Source organism: Rhinopithecus bieti, unplaced genomic scaffold, assembly GCF_001698545.2.
Source record: "Rhinopithecus bieti isolate Rb0 unplaced genomic scaffold, ASM169854v2 scaffold_3878, whole genome shotgun sequence".
Classification (NCBI taxonomy): Eukaryota; Metazoa; Chordata; class Mammalia; order Primates; family Cercopithecidae; genus Rhinopithecus; species Rhinopithecus bieti.
Genome location: NW_016805059.1, coordinates 2,406,345 through 2,425,584, shown reverse-complemented (window position 1 = coordinate 2,425,584; position 19,240 = coordinate 2,406,345). Strand labels below are relative to the sequence as shown.

Below are 19,240 nucleotides of genomic sequence, written 5' to 3'. Positions count from 1 at the left end.
GTTTTAACTTTTTATAAGCAATTGAATATAGGAGAAAAAAAAAATGTTTTTTGTCTCAGTAAGTACCAAACTCTTATTTTTTCTTTTGGTCTTTGAGAAACTATCTAAAATGATGTTTATACAAATTTACATAATACTTTTTTGCTTCACTAGGAAATGGCCATCCATCCTTCATGAGAAAGGATGGAAAAAGATGCCAAACATTTAATGACAAATAAAACCGTAAGTAACAGATTCCAGACAGCAGACAGAAAATTCTAAGTGGATAAGGGCCAAAAATGCTTCATTGTAAACTCAGTATGCACTTACACTCTTACCAACAATATAACCATTTCACAAAAGTTTTAAATTCCTCTTAAGAAGAAGAAAAATTGTCTTGACCAAGGGCCAGCAAACTTTCTCTTAAAGGGCCAGATAGTAAATGTTTTAGGTGTTGCAGGCCAAGGTAAAATTGAGAGTATTATGTAGGACTCAATGTAACTATTAAAATGTAACCACTTAAAAATATTAAAACCATTGTTAGCTCTTGGAGCAGGAAAACGATGATCCATGGGCTATAGTTTGCAGACCTCTGATTTAGACCATAAGAAATGTGAAAAAGCAAGAGACCTCTGAATCTATTTCAAAGTTTGTTTTGTTGATTTCCTTTCAATATTCAGATAGTCCTTTTAAGAGGCTATGGTTTCTAAGTAATGACAAAAATAAATTATCAGGGTAGAAAATAAAGTTAGGTGTGATATACCGTTGAAAAACACCTGAATACTTGATTTCCCATCTCTGTTATCCTTCCATCAGCCCTGACTAAACTCATCATTGTGTCAAATTACTGGGTTTAAGTTTAGATTTTTTTTCTTCTTTCTTTCCTTCTTTTTTTCTGGGTGGCAGCAGAGGAGAGCAGTTAGAGACAGGTCTTGCTGTGTGCCCAAGCTGGTCTCAAACTCCTGTCGTCAAGTGATCCTCTGGACTCGGCCTCCCAAAGTATTGCATTATATGCACCACCTCGCCCAGCCCAATTTTAGATTTTCTAACCTCACTGAAACATACAAATTATGAAGATAGATCCAAAACATTGAAAAATCCCAAATGATTAAAAGTCTGTAAAAAAAAGTACGCTGTCCTGGCTTAATCAGATGCAACGTTTATCTTTAATGAGCGTAGTGAGCATTTTAGGCACTGAGGATAGAAAAGCAATGGTGTAATCCCCACCTTCAAAAAAAATTCTAGAGATTTCATGATATTTCAGTCTTATTATTTGTTTTTATTTTCCTGCCTGTAACTCAAATATAGGAACCTTTTGACTGTTGGATAGCATATACTTCCAGTTTTGAAATTAATGTGTCTTTTTAAATTTGCTAATCACAAATTAATCATTATGGTTCAAATAAGGAAACACTTTGCTATAAACTAGTTATGGGACTTTCCAAGTTGCCTAAACTTTCCAAGCCTCCACTGCATAAAGGAAAAAAAAAATACTTTATGGAGTTGATGTAATGCATTGAATAATGTCTGCAAAATGCTTAACATCGTTCTTGACAATAGCTTAATAAATGAGATTATTTTTTATTTTACTCTAGAATCAGAGTTTTTAAACTTTCCACTTCCCCAATTTACTTGAAAGATATTAAGCCCTCCTTTAAAAAATATTATTGCAGTCTATATTCTATCAGTCTAAATTTTTTTAGCACTCTAGGATAAGTAATCATCATCATCATCATTTTTCATTATTTTGTTTTGAAACGCAACATATGCTCTTAATATCCATTGTATCAAAGCAAATTAAAACAAACAAAAGAGCACATCACCATGTTTTGCCATGTTTATTCAGATTTTCGTATTTATGAAGGTGTGATTTAAACTTCCATACCTTTCTGTAGATCTGCTTAAGTAGGAATAAGCCTATGTATGTTTTAAAGTAGTAAGCGTACTTTATATTATAAAGCAATTTCAAATTTCCAAAGTTTTGTTCTCTTTATAATTTTGATTGACTGCTACAACATCCATTTGAAAGAGGAAAGGACTTTACAGCTCAATTTTTTTTTAATAACAAAGTTGATTTTCCAAGAGGTTAATTCCCATATGTAATTACTAACTGTCCCAGAGAATTATATATAGGAAGCTGAAAAGTCAGAACTTCAGCCCTTGTTCTTCTGGTGCCAGGTTTAATGTTTCTTTTAAGATATAATTGTGAAATAGGAACTAAAGTAGTATACATACAAAAATGAAACCACGTTAATTTTCTTACCCGGAAACTTCCTCAGTACAAATAAACACATTAATATACAGACTAAGGAAATAAGTAAACCAGATCATTGTTAGGATCAGGATCCTTTTCTGTAGAAAGATCTGCCAGTTGACCTGAAATACAGAGGAAAGCATTGCATTGTATTGTATGTTGGCTGACAAGCTCACTAATGTTTGAAGTTATCTTTTGTGGCTGGAACTGGATGCCCGTGTGTATACTCCATCACATACCTGCTAGTGAGCTCTTTGCATAGGACTCTTCCAGAACCTGGACCATGTCTGGGAGCAGCATGGCAGGCACCTAGGTGATAAGGCGGGTCATCACATGATCTCAGGGGGTTTGTGGGTGTTTCTTTTGAGTTTTATTTTGGTTCTGATGATCTGAGGTATTCCCCAGAAGTCAAACTGGGTCTTGGAGTCTTTATTTTCCTTGCATTCTGCAATTTTAGAGAATTAAAAAAAATCAGAGGAGCACATCATTTAATTTGGCGTGTCAGAAGGATCTTTGCACATTACAGTGAACATCAGAAATCAGAAAATCTGTATTCTCACTCTTAATATACCCAGATGTAGTTTTGGCAAACATTTACTAAGCATTGTTATGATTTGCAAGAACAATGTCCTTTCTACTTTCTTGCCTTTCTCCAGAATAAGGGCCTCTAGCAAATGTTTCTCTTTAATGTGTTGGAAAACTATAGTTATGGGTTGATACTGTGCAGACATCAACAGGAAAACACACTTAAGGAAATGAATGCTATAAAGAAATCTAACTGGCTAGATCCAAGGGTAACAGCTCAGCAGACGTGAGTACTTGCAGCTTTTTCATTCTCTCCTTTGCCTCCTTGTTCATTAAAGAGGAAATGATGGGAGAAAAAAAGGTCTTCATTGTTTGTGTCTAGCAAAATGAAGCATCTTTTTCTGTGTCAAACTGTATCAAAAAATAGTGAAGTTAAAGTTGTTTTTATTCCAGGTAAAAGTAGACATTCTGAAGTATTTATTGGACCTCCTTGTTACTGTGGCTTTGGTTCTGTTGCTTATTCTGGTCTACTTTCCCTTCATTGTTGAATCATGAATTATGAAATTGTTAACTTTATTGAAATTCTTTGTGGTCAATCTTCAGATAACCCAAACATGAAAACCTTTCACTCAACTTGTCCTACATACCCTTAGCATTCCAGCCCCATGGACCTGTTTTTAGTTTCTCAGCCATACTGAGCCTTAAATGTGTCCGTTTAACACCTGTCCTTGGTATGGTCTCCTTTTCTTCACCCTCCCCAACCCTCCTGTAAATGTAAACACCTCTCAGCTTTGAGATGTCAAAACAAATGTCACTTCTTAAGGGAACCTTCTGTCACATCCAAACTTTTCCCTTTCCTTCATAGTGATATAATCCAAGAGTTTGTACTTAAGTATTTGTACTGCTGATTAATGTCTATCTTCCATGACTCTAGCCTCCATAACTCTTTCTAGAGTGCTCTCTCTCTCCCTCTCTCTGTATATTCAATAAAATTTCAGGCTCTCTTTCTGTAATAAAAATATGGATGTTTATATGTGAATGATGTATCTTTCACATTTTTCATTTCCAAAGAATAGAGCACATACATATTTTTACCAAAGGTTTTTTTCTGCAACCAGAATTTGTGTCAGCATGGTGACATCTTCAACTACTATTTAAATAAAAGCTGTTTTCAAATAGACATTTCTTTTTCTCCCAGATTTATTGAGATATAATTGACAAATAAAAGTTGTATATATTTGAGGTACACTTCATGTTTTGATGTACATATACATTGTGAAATAATCACTGTAATCAAGCCAATTGCCATATTCATCACCTCACATAGTACCCTCTCTTTTTGTAGTGAGAGCACTTAAGGCCTACCCTCTTAACACATTTCAAGTATTCATTATAATATTGCTAACTGTAATTGTTCATTGTAATTGTTAATAGTGACATTGCTGTGCAAAATAAACATTTCTTATATCAGCAAGGGCAGAAGGTACAGCAATGTAGCAATACATAACAGCACTTCCTTTTGGAACCATCAGAGTTCTTTTGTTTTCTCATGTCATATGTGGATATATTGGAAGGACTAAGAACTCTGTTGTTAGAATGACGATTTCATACGTCAAAAAACAATTGCTAGATTGAATTCAGGACATGACTAAATCCTTTAGCAAGTGCCTAAAAGGCAGGGATGTGTGGTGCTGTTTAAAGTCAGTGTTATAGACCATAGCTCAATGTTTAGAATAATAAAATTAAATTTGAAAACCAGATGGGCTCTCACCACGTCATGCTATTTTGAATGTAATATGTCACGTATATTAAACACATACCATATGGTTCTGCAGCCACAGTCCTACATGCTTTATACTCATTATCTCAGTTAATCCTCATTACCATCACAGAAAATAGATTCCTTCGTTATCCTCATTTTGCAAATAAGAGAATAGAGGCTTAAAAAAAGCTTGCCTCAAACACTCAGCTATTAATCATTAGAGCTGGGAATTGAACACAGATAAAGTCATAATTATCATGTTATATGTTTTCTTCCAAAGAGAAAGACCTATAGACAACCAATTTAGCAAGGACATGGGCAATGTTTCTGTGTATTAGTACTACCTGCTGGTTTTTCTTTTTTCTTGGAATGTTCAAGCATGCGTACAGGTGATTTTTGACAATAATATTTTTAAAGGTGAATTGACATAAAGCATACACACAAGTGTCTAAGTAAATTCATTTGTCTGTTAAAGCTGCTGACAATGGCTCAGCAGCTCAAACGAAGGTTTGTAAGTTTTGTGGATATGTTTTCAAAATTGAAGAAATTACCATTAAGGGTCTCTTGTGTCAGGCTGGTCACAGAAAGAAACATGCAATTATGTATCAAGACTGTTGTTGCTTCCCCTAAAACTGAGGTATGGGTGTCACTCATGAGAGCATTTATTGTTACTGTTTACAGTGCTTGGATGAGTGAACACATTGACATGAAAGGACTGACCTTTACCAGCTAAAAGGGGGTTCAGGCAGGAAGTCTTTACTGGATTTAAAGGGCCTGTCTCTCCACTTGGCAGTTCCCTCAAACTAGAGTCTCTCCTTTGGGGTTCAGGCTTACAGAGAATCATTAGATTGGGCTATTGAAAACTCAGAGGCTATTCATGCTTCACAGCCACTTAGAAAAAAGGAATATAAAGTTTTACTTTTTTAGATGTTATGTATAGTTACTATCCACAGTTTATAGTGGGGGATTTTAGTTTTAATAATGGTTGGGGACAATGCAACATTGTGGTACCATTTTAGCTCACATCAATGGACCGTTCTAGGATTAATTATCAAGACGACATCTACATACTGCTTTTTAATACAGCATGTGTTCTGATAATGTTGTTTACAGGATCAATAGTGTCTTGGAGCTGTCATTGGTCGGTTTGATTGTTTGATCCTGATTGACCTTTTCTGCCCAAGAGCAGACCTTATGCTGAGATTATGTTTTCAACATGCCTGTGTTCAGGCTCTCCCCTTTCAAAATACTCCACGGAAAACTTCTTTAACTGAAATATAGCAGTCTTATCATATTCTTAACTTACTCTAAAAATATACAGTAGCAGAAGCTCAGGGCCAGAATATGAATTCAGTTTTTCTATGTTCACATATTGTAGTTAAGGAATATCTCCTTGTATGTGAAGTTATAAGAAATATTACCTGGACATTTTGGACAAATTGTATACCTAGTTTTAAAAAATAAATTATAAAAGATGCTTAATTTTGAAAGCAAATGATGGACTTTTGTGAGTAATGTTTGATTGCTTGTTTTTTTGTTTTGTTTTTTTTTGTTTGTTTTTTTTTTGTAGGGAGCTTAGAAACATATGGGGAAATCGATTTAATTCATTCATGGTCACAATTTTAAACATGATAACCTTTATTAAGACACATACGCAGTTCCAGGCAGCCTGGGTTAGGCACGCAGTAACTTACATTAAAAAAAAAAAAAAATTCCAACTTACCAAACACCCCACATATAAAATACCAACTACCTTTTTGTGGAAAGATAATTAGCATAAATAAAGGATCTGCTTAAATTCCAGCAAATAAGAGTAAGTAGGAAGTTGACTGCTATTGGGAAACTATTTCACTTATACACATTCAACTTCTAAACAGTTATTGTGGCTACAAATACAAAGAATGTGATTATTTCTGATTTTGCTCCCAGGTGAGAATTTGATCTTTATTTTTAAAGCTCTTACGGGAGACAGAGCTTGTTTGTTTCTTGGCTATTTTAGTTTGTAAATTCTATCAGTGAATCTGCATACTAAGTGCACATATTTAGTTTAATCATTTGATTCTGAATAAAAATGACTAAGATTTTGTTGTCATTCCTCCCTTCTCTTCTTCCACTTGCCATTTCCTCTTTCTTCTTTTTCCCTTCCTTCATCTTCTCCAACATACCAGTTAGAGGAAGTATCAGGCATTAAGTGTGTGAGAAGTACTATCCTGAGGTTTTTGCATGGATTAATTCCGCTAACCAACACAATGACCGGAGGTAACTGCTGCTGTTAGCCTGTTTTGCAGATGAGGAAATGAAACACCAAGAGGTGAATCTGCCCAAACTGCACATGGGATTGGCTTAGTTGTTTATTTTCCATACTGTGTGAGGAAAGACTATGACTTATGACATAGATGAAATCAAGGGAGTTTCTCTTTATGTAGGTTTGCTTGTTAGCCAATGAAAGTGCTTTTTAAACTTCAACCTATCTAAATATTTATTATTGTCTGCTGATCTCTTTCATTGAGTAATCCACTGAATAGAACATTTTAATGCTTAAACCAAGCAGAGTCATTGGGTATGTAAATACGGCAAGTCATAGTATTTGAAAATAGTGAAAGACTATGTTCACTTGGGATTCGGTAGGGCTTTTAAAAATAAAAATAATAATAGTAAGCAACAACAGAATGTAACACAAACTAGGACCCATGAGGATTGTAGTGCTGTTGGTTATTATTTGATAGATGAGCACTCTTGAAAACAGTTTAATCCAATTCACTTATAGTTTATATGATATTTTGTATCATCTAAGAAGCATTGAAAAAAATGACAGCGTGTCCAAAATTTTCAGGAAAATCCTAAACTGTGGTTCTCAGGGAAACCTGTGGGTTTTCTCACATGTAAAATAAGTGTAATTTAAATAATAAGGAAACTGCATAATTGACCTGTGATGTAATTACATAATTACACAATAATAATTAACAATGTACATATAATGCAACAATTTAAACAAAATTGGAGCTCAAAAAATAATTCTGAAAGAATGATTGAGTCTAGAAAATTTGGTTAATGTACTTGGCTGAATTTGGATAATTTAAGCCCATATAAATTCTACTTATCACAAAAATAAATTTTAAATTATTGGAAGTGTTATTCTTGCCTTTGCTTTTGAGGAAAGAACTTAAAAGTTATGGGATAGCAAAGTGGGGGATGGAGAATTATGAAGTAATATTACTTGAATTATGTAAATTGTTTATGTAATCTACATATTAGCTTACTTCCTGACTTTTCTTTCTTTTACTGGTTGCCCTCTGTGACTTCAGGTAGCAGATGAAAAAACAGCTCTAAAGCTAAGGAGAGAAAGAATTGTGCAATGTGGGAAGGGAAGCCAATAAACCTTTCCTCAAAGAACAGTGACAGCTATATTTTGTGGAGTTCTGGGAAATGGTTATTATCATATCTCTGTGCTTTCTGGAGGCTAAAACATTTGACAGCATGAAGTCTGATTATATATAAATTTACCTAAAAGTTAGAAGAAAAGTTGTGTTGAGAATCGAGAGACAACAGAGAAGGCTTTGTTGATTCAAAATTTCTACTAGCTTCAAAGGCCATATTGTCTGAAATTAATTCTCTTAGTTATTACTCCTTTTCCACGGTAAGTTCTCTATCTCAGTTTAGTGTATTAAATCACTTCAAACTAAAGAGTTTGTGATACCTCTAATTAACTCTTGCAATATTTCCAATTAACTTTTCCCCTGAAAGGAAAGAAGATGAAGAATAGGCTAGAGAAGGAAAGGAAGTGGCCCCAGAAAGGTTAGGTGTAAGGTGGTAAGGATGGAGATTTCGTGTTCAAGTCCTTGCTCAGACGTCGCTGTCCCCATGAAGCCTACCATGAGCATGTATGTATATTATCCTCATATATATATTGCATCCAGCCCCTTCCACTTACATTTCCACTTTCATGTCTTTATCCTGAGCTACCTCTTCCTATAGCATCTATTGCTTCATAACATATTATATCATTTTGTTATACATCATGGTTATTGCTTATTACTTGTATCTGCCAGCTAAAATATAAGCTTTATGAGGGCAGGGATCTTTATCTCTTTTGTTTGTTGATATATTAAAAGTACTTAGAAAAGTGCTGGGACATAATAGGCATCCAAATATTTGTGGTAAAGCTCTTCCACCGGAAAAAAAAAAGAAAAAGGGTAGCCCCACATTCCCAAAGATGTAAATAGAGTCCTAAGTAGTTTGAATAATTCAAAGGAATGCAGAGTTAAATTTTTAAAAGAAGATTATTATTTCCTTCCGTGTACTACTGTTTAATTTCTATTTCAGTTCCCACCAGGGAGCATTGACACTGGTCATTTCAGGAAGTAAAGCTTCGACAATAAGGGAGCTTATTTTAATAAAGAGAGAGAAAGGAAAGGAGGAATGCATTGACCCATGGTTAGGCGATTTCTGAGGAAATGGCTGTTCCCCTATTTTACACAGAGGGGAATTCTGCTTGTACCTTGTTTATTTATGTTACTAGAGATTGGTGAGTTTTTCAAATAAACTGCATTTATTACAGAAATTTATGTGATTTGACTTATTCCAATTGGAAGAAACAGAATGGTGAAAACATGAATAAATCTCTACTTTATTGTATCTTTGATTAGAATGTTCTGTCAGAGTGTCCAAAATTTTAATCTATAGATCAGTGTTGTTTCATAATAAAATGTTAATAGCAAAATGACAAAACATAGGGTATCCATATCCTTTAAACCATTAATCCCGTTCCTAGGAATTTGTTCTATTTGTACGCAGAAGTATAATAAGCTACAAAGATACTCATCACTTTTTTTATACTTTGGAAAAAATAAAAGTATCTAACTACCTACCAAGACTTCAATATGTCTACAATGCAATTTTATGCAGCCATGGTATAGAAGTATAATTATGATATAAAAAGATATCCATCAAATATGCACTCAAATGAGGAGGTTTTGAAGCAGTATGTTCTATATATTAAAGCATGAACAACTTGACAATTATACTAGCAGTGATTATCTCAGGATAGTGGAGGCTTATTTTCTCTTTTTAGTTTTACCTTTCCTGTACTTTATATATATTTTTACAATTAGAAATTAGAATGCAGAAAATATATAGTAGCATTTATCAGAGGATAAGAAAATGTTTGTATATTATGTTTTCATATTTTTTGATATCTCACTGACTTTTGGTATTAAAAAGACTTGAGGTCTTTGAAGAGTTGTGTCGCTTTTGTTTAACAGCTGTTTATGTTTGGAAAAAGGGAGAAGAATTTCATATTTTATGTACAGTGCTGTAATTGTTTCAGTAGACATGGGGAGCACTATACTCACTGGGAATATGTATAGTGCTTTCACTGCTTAGAATATATTTTTGTACACTTTATCTCTTTACTGTTGTGAAAGGTGAATTATCTGTTGCTCCCACTTCAGAAAACAGAGGTTTTGTTTGTTTGTTTGTTTCCTGAGTCAGGATCTGGCTCTGTTGTCCAGGCTAAATGCAGTGGCAAGATCACGCCTCACTGAGGCCTCAACTCCCGAGGCTCAAGCAAGATTCTCCCACACCAACCTCCCAAGTTACTGGGACTACAGACTTGCACCACCATGCCTGCCTAATTTTTTTTTTTTTAATTTCTAGAAGAGAAGAGGTCTTGGTATGTCACCCAGGCTGTTCTCAAATTCCTGAGCTCAATGGATCCTCCACCTGGGCTTTCCAAAGTGCTGGGATAGCAGGCGTGAGCCAACCTGCCTAGCCAGAAAAGAGAGATTTTAATGCTTATGTGCTTCATGTGATTTGCTCGGGTTCATTTAGCTGGTAAATCCTGGGCTCTGAAATGCAGATCTCTGTGCTTACTGAAAACATGTTTTAAAAAATATGAATAAATGCAGGCAAATAAATTATGTGCTCTGAAGAGCAGAGGATGTTTTTAAGACTATCTGCATACTAAGGTATGGATATAAGACATACCACCATTTGGAATTTTCCCCTTGAGCATACACAGATATAGTCATGAGTGGCAGCTGTGATAGCACAGCTTCTGAAAGAGAGAAAGTGACTAACGACTTCCTTGACAATATTTAAGGAGTTATTTGAGCTGTTGTGTTGCAAGCTCGCCTAATTAGAGTGGCTAGTTTCCTTTGTATTCTCCTGGCAACGTACAAGGATTCCGATGAATTGGATTGAGAGTAAGAGGTTGACATCCAAGCTCCGTGTATTTTTGTGAAGTTAACATTGGCAATGATATCTGGAACTTAATTCTTTTCTACAGTTGACCATGTGGGTTTTTAAAATTTACATACATTTATGACGTACACGTGCAATTTTGTTACATGCATAGTAGGCGGCAGTGTTTTGAACAATGGATTTCACCTCTTCTTTGAATGCTTATTTGAGAAAAGTAATTCAAATCCTACCTAATAAATACATTTATATAATCATGACAACTATTAAAAACAATTATCATTTTCTTTCACTAGTACTGTGTATGTTTTGAGCTACTGTGTTTAATAAGCTAAGGATGTATTTGAAGATTTTATCAATCCACTTGGCATCTCAAACTTAGTATGTTGAAAACATAGCTCTTGACCTTGACCCCCTATCTGCCTCCAACAAGTCTTTCCCAATTCTGCTACTGGTGACAACATACTTTTAGTTGCTTAGACCAAAAACCTCAGTGTCCTCCTTGAGTCCTCTCCTTTCACACCTTGTGTCCAATCCATAGCAAATCATGCTGAATTTACCTTTAGAATATATATGAGTTTGAGGCACTTCTTACCAGCTCCACAGGTTCATGTCTTTCTCCTGTCTCAGCCTCCCGAGTAGCTGGGACTACAGGTGCCTGCCACCATGCCTGGCTAATGTTTTGTATTTTTAGTAAAGATGGGGTTTCACCATGTTAGTCAGGATGGTCTCGATCTCCTGACCTCGTGATCCACCTGCCTCGGCCTCCCAAAGTGCTGGGATTACAGGCGAGAGCCACCGCGCCCAGCCCACCAACACTTCTTACCTGAATATTGGCAGCAGACTCCTAAATGGTCTCTCTCCTCTGTCTTGTACTCCTTTAGTCTAGTTTCAATGCAGCAGCCAGGTGAACCCCTTTAACCTAGATCAGCTTATATCACCACTCATGTCATAAGTGCTCAAGCCCTTCACCTCTTTGAGGTAAATGGCAATTATCCCAATGTCCAACCAGGCCAAGCACTGTAGCCTCATGTTACCTCTCCCACTCATTCCCTGATAGCTACTTTTCCCCCTCCTCTGTTCCAGCCACATTGGCCTCTGCTGTCCTACGACACCCCAGGCATGCTCCTGCCTCACCCTTTGCACTTGTTTTTCCCTCTGCCCAGAACACAATCTCTCTAAATTGCCCGTGGCTCACTCTCGGAGCTCCTTCAGACTTTACTCAAATGCTGGCTTCTCAGTGAGGCCTTCCTGGCTGTTGTACTTGAGCTCTCCACTGCTCTGCTCTGCTTTATTTTTCTCCAAAGTGTAATACTTACCATTATATGTTATTTATTAATTTTATGTGGTGTTTGTCTTCCCTTAATATATGTATTGCAAGAAGTCAGAGATTTTTGTCTGTTTTACTAAATCTTGTACCCCTAGTACCCAGGACAATGTCTGGCACATAATAGGGACTCAACAAAAACTTGCTAAACATTTATTAACCCAAAAGTTATTTAATTGATTATATTTAATGGCAGGTATTGTACTGAGCAGTAGAGTACTATGTATTGTTAATCTTGCTAAAATATACTTAAATATATCATTTTAATTTAGGGAGGGGTATATGACATCATTTCTGCTCTCTCACTAGAATTTTAGGTACATGATGCTGTTTAAACAAATTTGCCCAAAAAAAAAAAATTCTATTTCAGAGATAAAACCATTGTTTATACAATTATTATACCTATAGTAGCTTTTTTTTTAACTTCACCTTTTCTGTCTGTCTCTCTCTCTCTGTTTTTGTTTTCCAGAAAAGAGGCACAGTTAGATGAAGAAGGACAGTTTCTTGTCAGAATAATATATGATGACTCCAAAACTTATGATTTGGTTGCTGCTGCAAGCAAAGTCCTCAGTAAGTTGAATGCAACTTTCCTTCTTTGGCTAAGTTACACATAGAAGCTCAAAGAATGCATGGTTCAAGATCACAACGCAGGTTTATGCAAATGGTGCAGAGCATTTGTACAACCTGCACAGTTGTGTGGTGGAAATCCACATATCATGTTAGGCTCAGGCTATGCCAAGTCTTATTTTTCCTTTTACAAGTTCTTTAGAGAATAGAAAAGAGTAAATGTGTTCTTCTTGTTGTTTTTTTGAGACAGGGTCTGGGTCTGTCACCCAAGCTGCACTGCAGTAGTGGCCCAACTCCAGCTCACTGCATCCTCTGCCTGCCAGGCTCAAGTGATCCTCCTGTCTCAGCCTCCCGAGTAACTGGGACTACAGGCATGCACCACCATGCTCAGCTAATGTTTTGTATCTCTGGTAAAGACAAAGTTTCATCATGTTGCCCAGGCTGGTCTTGAACTCCTCAGCTCAAGTTATCCACCTGGCTCTGCCTCCCAAAGTGCTGGAATTGCAGGTGTGAGCCACCATGCCAGGCCCAGTCCTTTGCCTCCCCCAAAAGAAAGCCATGTATTCAGGAAGGAAAGAAACTTATTGATACTTAATGTAACAACATCAGTTGTGGTGTCAACAGTATGGTAGTTATTCAAGTATAGTATGTGTTTTCTCCAAATCTCTTTTGCAGTCACAAGTTAAATTAGCTATTGGTAAAAGAAACGTGAAACTGAGATCTACCACACACAAATACCTTCCTGAAGAAGGCAAAGTTTTAAAATTTTATGGAGAAAAGTTGTTCTCAAAGTGGTATCTATTATTCCCATAGTGCTTAATTTTTAACTGGGCTATAGTTTGGATACAATAGAATGAAGATTTTAGTTTTATTACATATAACTAGGAAACCAAATGCTATCTATAGTAGAATAAAATTTTTTTAAAAGATTGGTAAATATTTAATATTAACAAGAAAATATCTAGCCTCTAGCAATCAAAGTTGAAACAAACATGAAATAACTTTTTTCTTATCAATTTGGCAGTCTCAAAAATGGAAATATCTAGTGTAATGATGGAGTAGAGTTAATGGGAAATCATACACATTTTTAATGTGATGATAATTAAGACAACTTTTTTGGAGAATAATTTTGCATCATGAAAGCCTTTTAAAAATATTAAAACTCTTCAGGAATTTTTCCTAAAGAAATTATTAGATCTGTTTTCATTAAGATGCATGTATGTGTTTTCATGTTGGAGTTCCACATATTGTCAAAAACTGAAAAAAGCTTACATTTTCAATAAGAAGGGATGGGTTAAATGAATTATTGCATTTATATGTTGAATAAGATAGCAATTAAAATTGATACACAGCTCTTTGGGAGGCTGAAGTGAGTGAATCACTTGAGGCCAAGAGTTCAAGATCATCCTGGTCAATGTGGTGAAAGCCTCTGTCTATTAAAAATACAAAAATTAGCCAGATGTGGTGGCGGGTGCCTGTAGTCCCAGCTACTCAGGAGGCTGAGGCAGGAGAATGGCCTGAACCCGGGAGGTGGAGTTTGCAGTGAGCCGAGATTGTACCAGTGCACTACAGCCTGGGCAACAAAGTGAGACTCTGTCTCAAAAAAAAAAAACTGATACAGAAAATTTAAGTTTTAGGAAATATTAATGATTGTTTATTAAGAAAAAAGCAGAACACCAGGGTACATATTATATGTAATCAAGTTATTAAATACACATATTTATATGAAGACTATTTTGTATCAAAATACTGTCATGTGCATTCTTGATGATTTTAAAAATTTGTGTTTTTTGGAAAAAAGAAGTAGTATATCAAATATATGCTTTAAAAAGGTCAAAATTAAGTACAGGGTGAGTATCACTTGTCTAAAACTCTTGGGACCAGAAACGTTTAGGCTTTCAGAATTTTTTTCTTTTTTTTTTGGATTTTGGAATATTTGCATATCTTAAGAAGATATCTTGGGGATGGGATTCAAGTCAAAACATAAAATTCACTTATGTTTCATGTACACCTTATAGACGTACGCTGAAGGCAATTTTGTACAATATTTTAAATGATTTTCCGCAAGAAACAACGTTTTGACTGCAGTCCATCACATGAGTTCAGGTGTAGAATTTTCCACTTGTAGTGTCATGTTGGTGACCAAAAAGTTTCAGATTCTTGAGCATTTCGAATTTGAGATTTTCAGATTAGGTATGCTCCACTTGTAATTTGTAATAGAAGCTGAAAAACTGGTTGCTTTGCTTGTAAATGCAAATGTACACCATTGACATGTTTATACATTGTCTTCTCTGATTTCATTGTATTGTCCTGGAGGGATTTTTTTCATATGATCTACGTTTGCCATGCACAAAAATTGAAGACATTTTAAATTATTTTAATAAACACTTACCTTCATTCTTTCTATTAACAATATTTCACCTATTATATGCTTTTTTTTCCCCTCTTGAACTTGTAAAATAGATCTCAATGCTGGAGAAATCCTCCAAATGTTTGGGAAGATGTTTTTCGTCTTTTGCCAGGAATCTGGTTATGATACAATCTTGCGTGTCCTGGGCTCTAATGTCAGAGAATTTCTACAGGTAAGCAATTTGAGGTCCTATAGTTAAAAGTTCTGTGTTTGTAACTCTCAAATATAGACTCTAGAATCCTTTTGTTCACTCAGCTGGACGAGAGTGTCTTACTTCTGAAATGGAATCATAGTGACCTTTTTCTAATTCACATAAAATCATAGTTACTGGAGGGTCTTGAATACATTTTAGCATTATATTTTTTCTTTAACTTCTGGTTGCTGATACTGAATATGCAAGTTGTAAATTAATGTTCCCTGAAAAACTCCAGGTGGTCTTTTGTGATCTGTTCAACTGCCCTTTTTTGGGGGTAATGACTACATATCCTAGTGACTGTCGTTTTAGACATTTAATATGGCCTTATTTTCTATTTTCAAAACATTCCTAGTTTGTAGATATAATTAAGCAATGTATCAGTGTTTATGAAGTTCTACCTGGAGCTCAATGTTTAGGCAAAAGTAGCAGGGTTTTCACGTGTTCTGTCACCAAAACATACTTAAGATACATTATCATGAGTTACATATTAATTAATCTACTGTACAAGGGAAAATAGGAAACAGTTCAAAGTCAGTTTCAGGTGAAAAAGATAAATAATGCAATCAAAGGCCTTTGTCTTATATTGTTAAAATTACCTTAAAAGATTTTACTAGTAAATTACACATTAGATGAGAGACTATTTCTGGATTGACTATACTATTTTAAGCATTGGCATTTGTGAGACCCTCTTCTTGAAATGTGTTAACATTGAAAATTATGTGGTTGTTTGCAAAGGATATTTCTAAACTGGCTGCTGAAAGCTGCCAGATCTTGCTGGAAAATGATGTCAGTGCAATACTAGCTGAACCGAAGCCCAGTTTTGAGGGAATGTAAACACTTTCAATCCAGCTGCATTATTGATTTAACAGCCAAAATAAGAACTTTAGTGTTTAATCAAAATGTCTGTTGTTTACATAGTGACATTTTTCTTATAAACTTAAAACAGCATTAAATCAAGTTGGAAACTGGTTTGCAATCTCCTGCCATGGATTTACTAAACTACTGGTGTCAAAAAAAGCTGCCACTTCCAAATGAAGTAGCTGCCAAGAGATATTTAAATAAAATTGAACAGGCAGCATTTAATGGGATTATTTTAAATGGATTAAAGTTTTGGGGGATATGGGGTTTTTGAATACATATTTCACTTTTCAGTACTTTTGTTGACCACTATCAACTTATCAGCAAAGTTTCAACTTTCAGTTGTTCTGGCTTTTAACTCTCTCTCTCTCTCTCTCTCAATGGCCATGTTTACATGACAAAACAAAGATTCAAATGGTTTTATTAATTCCTTTTTTTTTTTTTCTAACCTGTGCTCATGGTGACCATCTGCTAAGCTTGTTACAGCACGGTAAGAGAGCAAGCAGCCTTTTAGGTGTGTTTCTCTGTGTTCCAGAGCTGCTTTATCCAATGGGACAGTCACTGGTTTCATGAGGCTACTCAGCATTTAAAATGAGATATACAAACTAGGGAGTGGCTCACGCCTGTAGTCCCACTTACTTGGAGGCTGAGGCAGGAGGATCACTTGAGCCTGGGAGATGGAGACTGCAGTGAGTGAGCTATGATCACACTGCTGCGCTCCAGCCTGGGTGACAAAGTGAGACCCTATCTTTACATACATGCATACATACAACAAAGCGCAATGTGCTACAAGTGTAAAATATACACCAGATGTCAAAGACAGTAGAAAAAGAATAGAAGATGGCTCATTCACAATTTTATATTGATTTCATGTTAAAATGATAACATCTTGGATATATTTGGTTGTATAAAATTTAGTTAACATAGCTTTAAATTATACACAATTTTATTTTATTTCTCTTTCAATGTGAGAGTGAAAAATGAAGAAACTAGAAAGTTAGAATACTGTAAAGTTTTCATCAATATTTTACATAATGATTCAGTTCTTTTATTTTATCCTGGTTTTGAAATTATACATTTTAAGGGCAAATTGAATGTGTTAAAGTACTGCTTTTCTAAAAAGAAGATATTTATGTTATCATTAGACTGATTACACAGAAATTAAGTGGACTTTTTCTGTGTGACTATAAAACAAAATCATTAACTTTCATACATTGTTTTAACATACCAGCACACATATAAAGATTGATATTTTTATTACATAAATTAATAAAATATTCTTTATGGTGACTTCAACTCTTCGCTAAAAATTTGAAGACTTTCTGTTTCAGCCCTGGTTTTAATCAGTCACCACATCTTTAGATTCTATTTCCCAAATACTGAGCTTTGGGAATTCTGCCACTTTTCTCTATTTCCCCCACACTTCTTTGGGAGAGTCTACCGTTATCTAGAGGTTGGATGGATTCCCTGCTTCTCTTCATGACTCCTCCAATCTCTTCTCCATCCTATAACTCTGGTGCTTTTTCTGTAATGCAAATGTATCTCAACATATCGTTTTCTTGCTTAAACTATGGAGTAATTTTTTATTACTCATTGGAAACTGTCAAAATATTTAAAACAATAGAAACCTTCATTCTTTCTCCATCTTCCCTCTCCCTCTCCCCCAGTCCAGCCAAACTTAACCGCTTTCAGAAACTTGTATTTATTATGTTCCCGCTATCCTCTCCGATTTTCTACTGCTCTTCTGTTTGCCTGGAATATGGTTCCAGCACTTTCCCCACAGATAAATGCTATTAATCCTGCAGGTAAAATTACTTTTCTGGGAAGGCGCCACTCCTCTCTCCAAACTCTGTCTTATCCTAGTCATGGTAACTAACCTCTCTCTTATTTTCATAGGACACTGCATTTCCCAAGCCACAGTAGTTTTCAGACTGCATTATCATTCCCATTTGATGGACTGGAATGTAGAAGCCAGAGATCATGTATAATCTCTTAATGTTTGTACCTTCACAGGTGCAATCTGTATATCTGAGAATAAATGAATGTATCTTTTTTAAAAAAATGAATATTTGTTGTTTGTGCAAAAGCAGAAAACACACAATAGGAAGCAAACACACCAATAGATCAAGCTGAATTATTTGACTCAGGGTAACCCATTTTGAGGGAGAGCCTGTAATTTTATTTACAGATGAATCATAGATTGAAATATGAAAGAAGAAACATACACTAGATCAATTTCCTTTTCAGGTGAACATACTAAATTACTGTCTATTATTTAATTTACAGGGTACATTGCATGTGTCTGTTGACACTTTTAAAATAGTCATTCTAATATTTCCATTTTAAGCTTTTAGGGAACACTAAAATAGCTACTGAAATCATAACACGGGAGACTATTTGATTATGCGTTAGCTGAGCAACTCTGACTCACTCATCATAGCAAGCAGAATTTCCTTGGAAGTAGTCTGTCCACAGCCTCTCAGTTGGATACATTATTAAGAATAGGTCTGTCTTATATATGTATATACATACCATACCATTGTTTTTCCTTTTTTTGAAACAGTTTAAAAACAAATTTCTAAGTACTAGACACAGCATATAATAGGCAATTAATGAAACAGTCTTTGAATAATAGAATTAATTAATTCTGAAATATATGTGTCTTTATAATTATTTGGTCCAGCCTGTTTTATCAGGATAATACTTCTTTTGCTTAAATTTTGTACTCAAGAACATGCTGTAGAGATAATATCTGTAGCTTAGCTCCAGAAACATATTTCTTTTTTCACATGGACGTTATCATATCCATTCATAGTTGACTTAACGAATACTAACATATCTACTCCCTTGAAAGGCTTTGGTGCCAATATCCAATTCATGACCCTGCTTATGCAGTCTCTCCTGTGCTTCCAAATTCAAGTTTAAAAAATTTGCATTATGCTTATTTTAAGCCACCCTGAAACTTTAACAAAAAATAACTGGAAGGCATTTCACAGTTTAGAATTGATTTTTTCTTAAATCGCCAGTGAAACCATCAACTTGTGGACTGATGAAAAAAGTAATAATCTTTGGCATTTATTCTTTGGTTGATTTAATAATTGAAAATATAATTTATCAAAAAGAGAAAAAGAAATAAGACATTTTTTAAATTTGATTTTTGGATC

The 19,240-nt window shown here is 35.0% G+C and overlaps 1 protein-coding gene across 1 annotated transcript in view; it reads left to right on the top strand.

The window, feature by feature from the left end:
- Positions 1–19,240, top strand: part of GUCY1B1 (guanylate cyclase 1 soluble subunit beta 1) — a 55,706-nt gene that overhangs the window by 11,056 nt on the left and 25,410 nt on the right. The window contains 2 exon segments of the mRNA XM_017871051.1: positions 12,515–12,615; positions 15,076–15,194. Coding sequence (XP_017726540.1) covers positions 12,515–12,615; positions 15,076–15,194 — 220 coding nt within the window.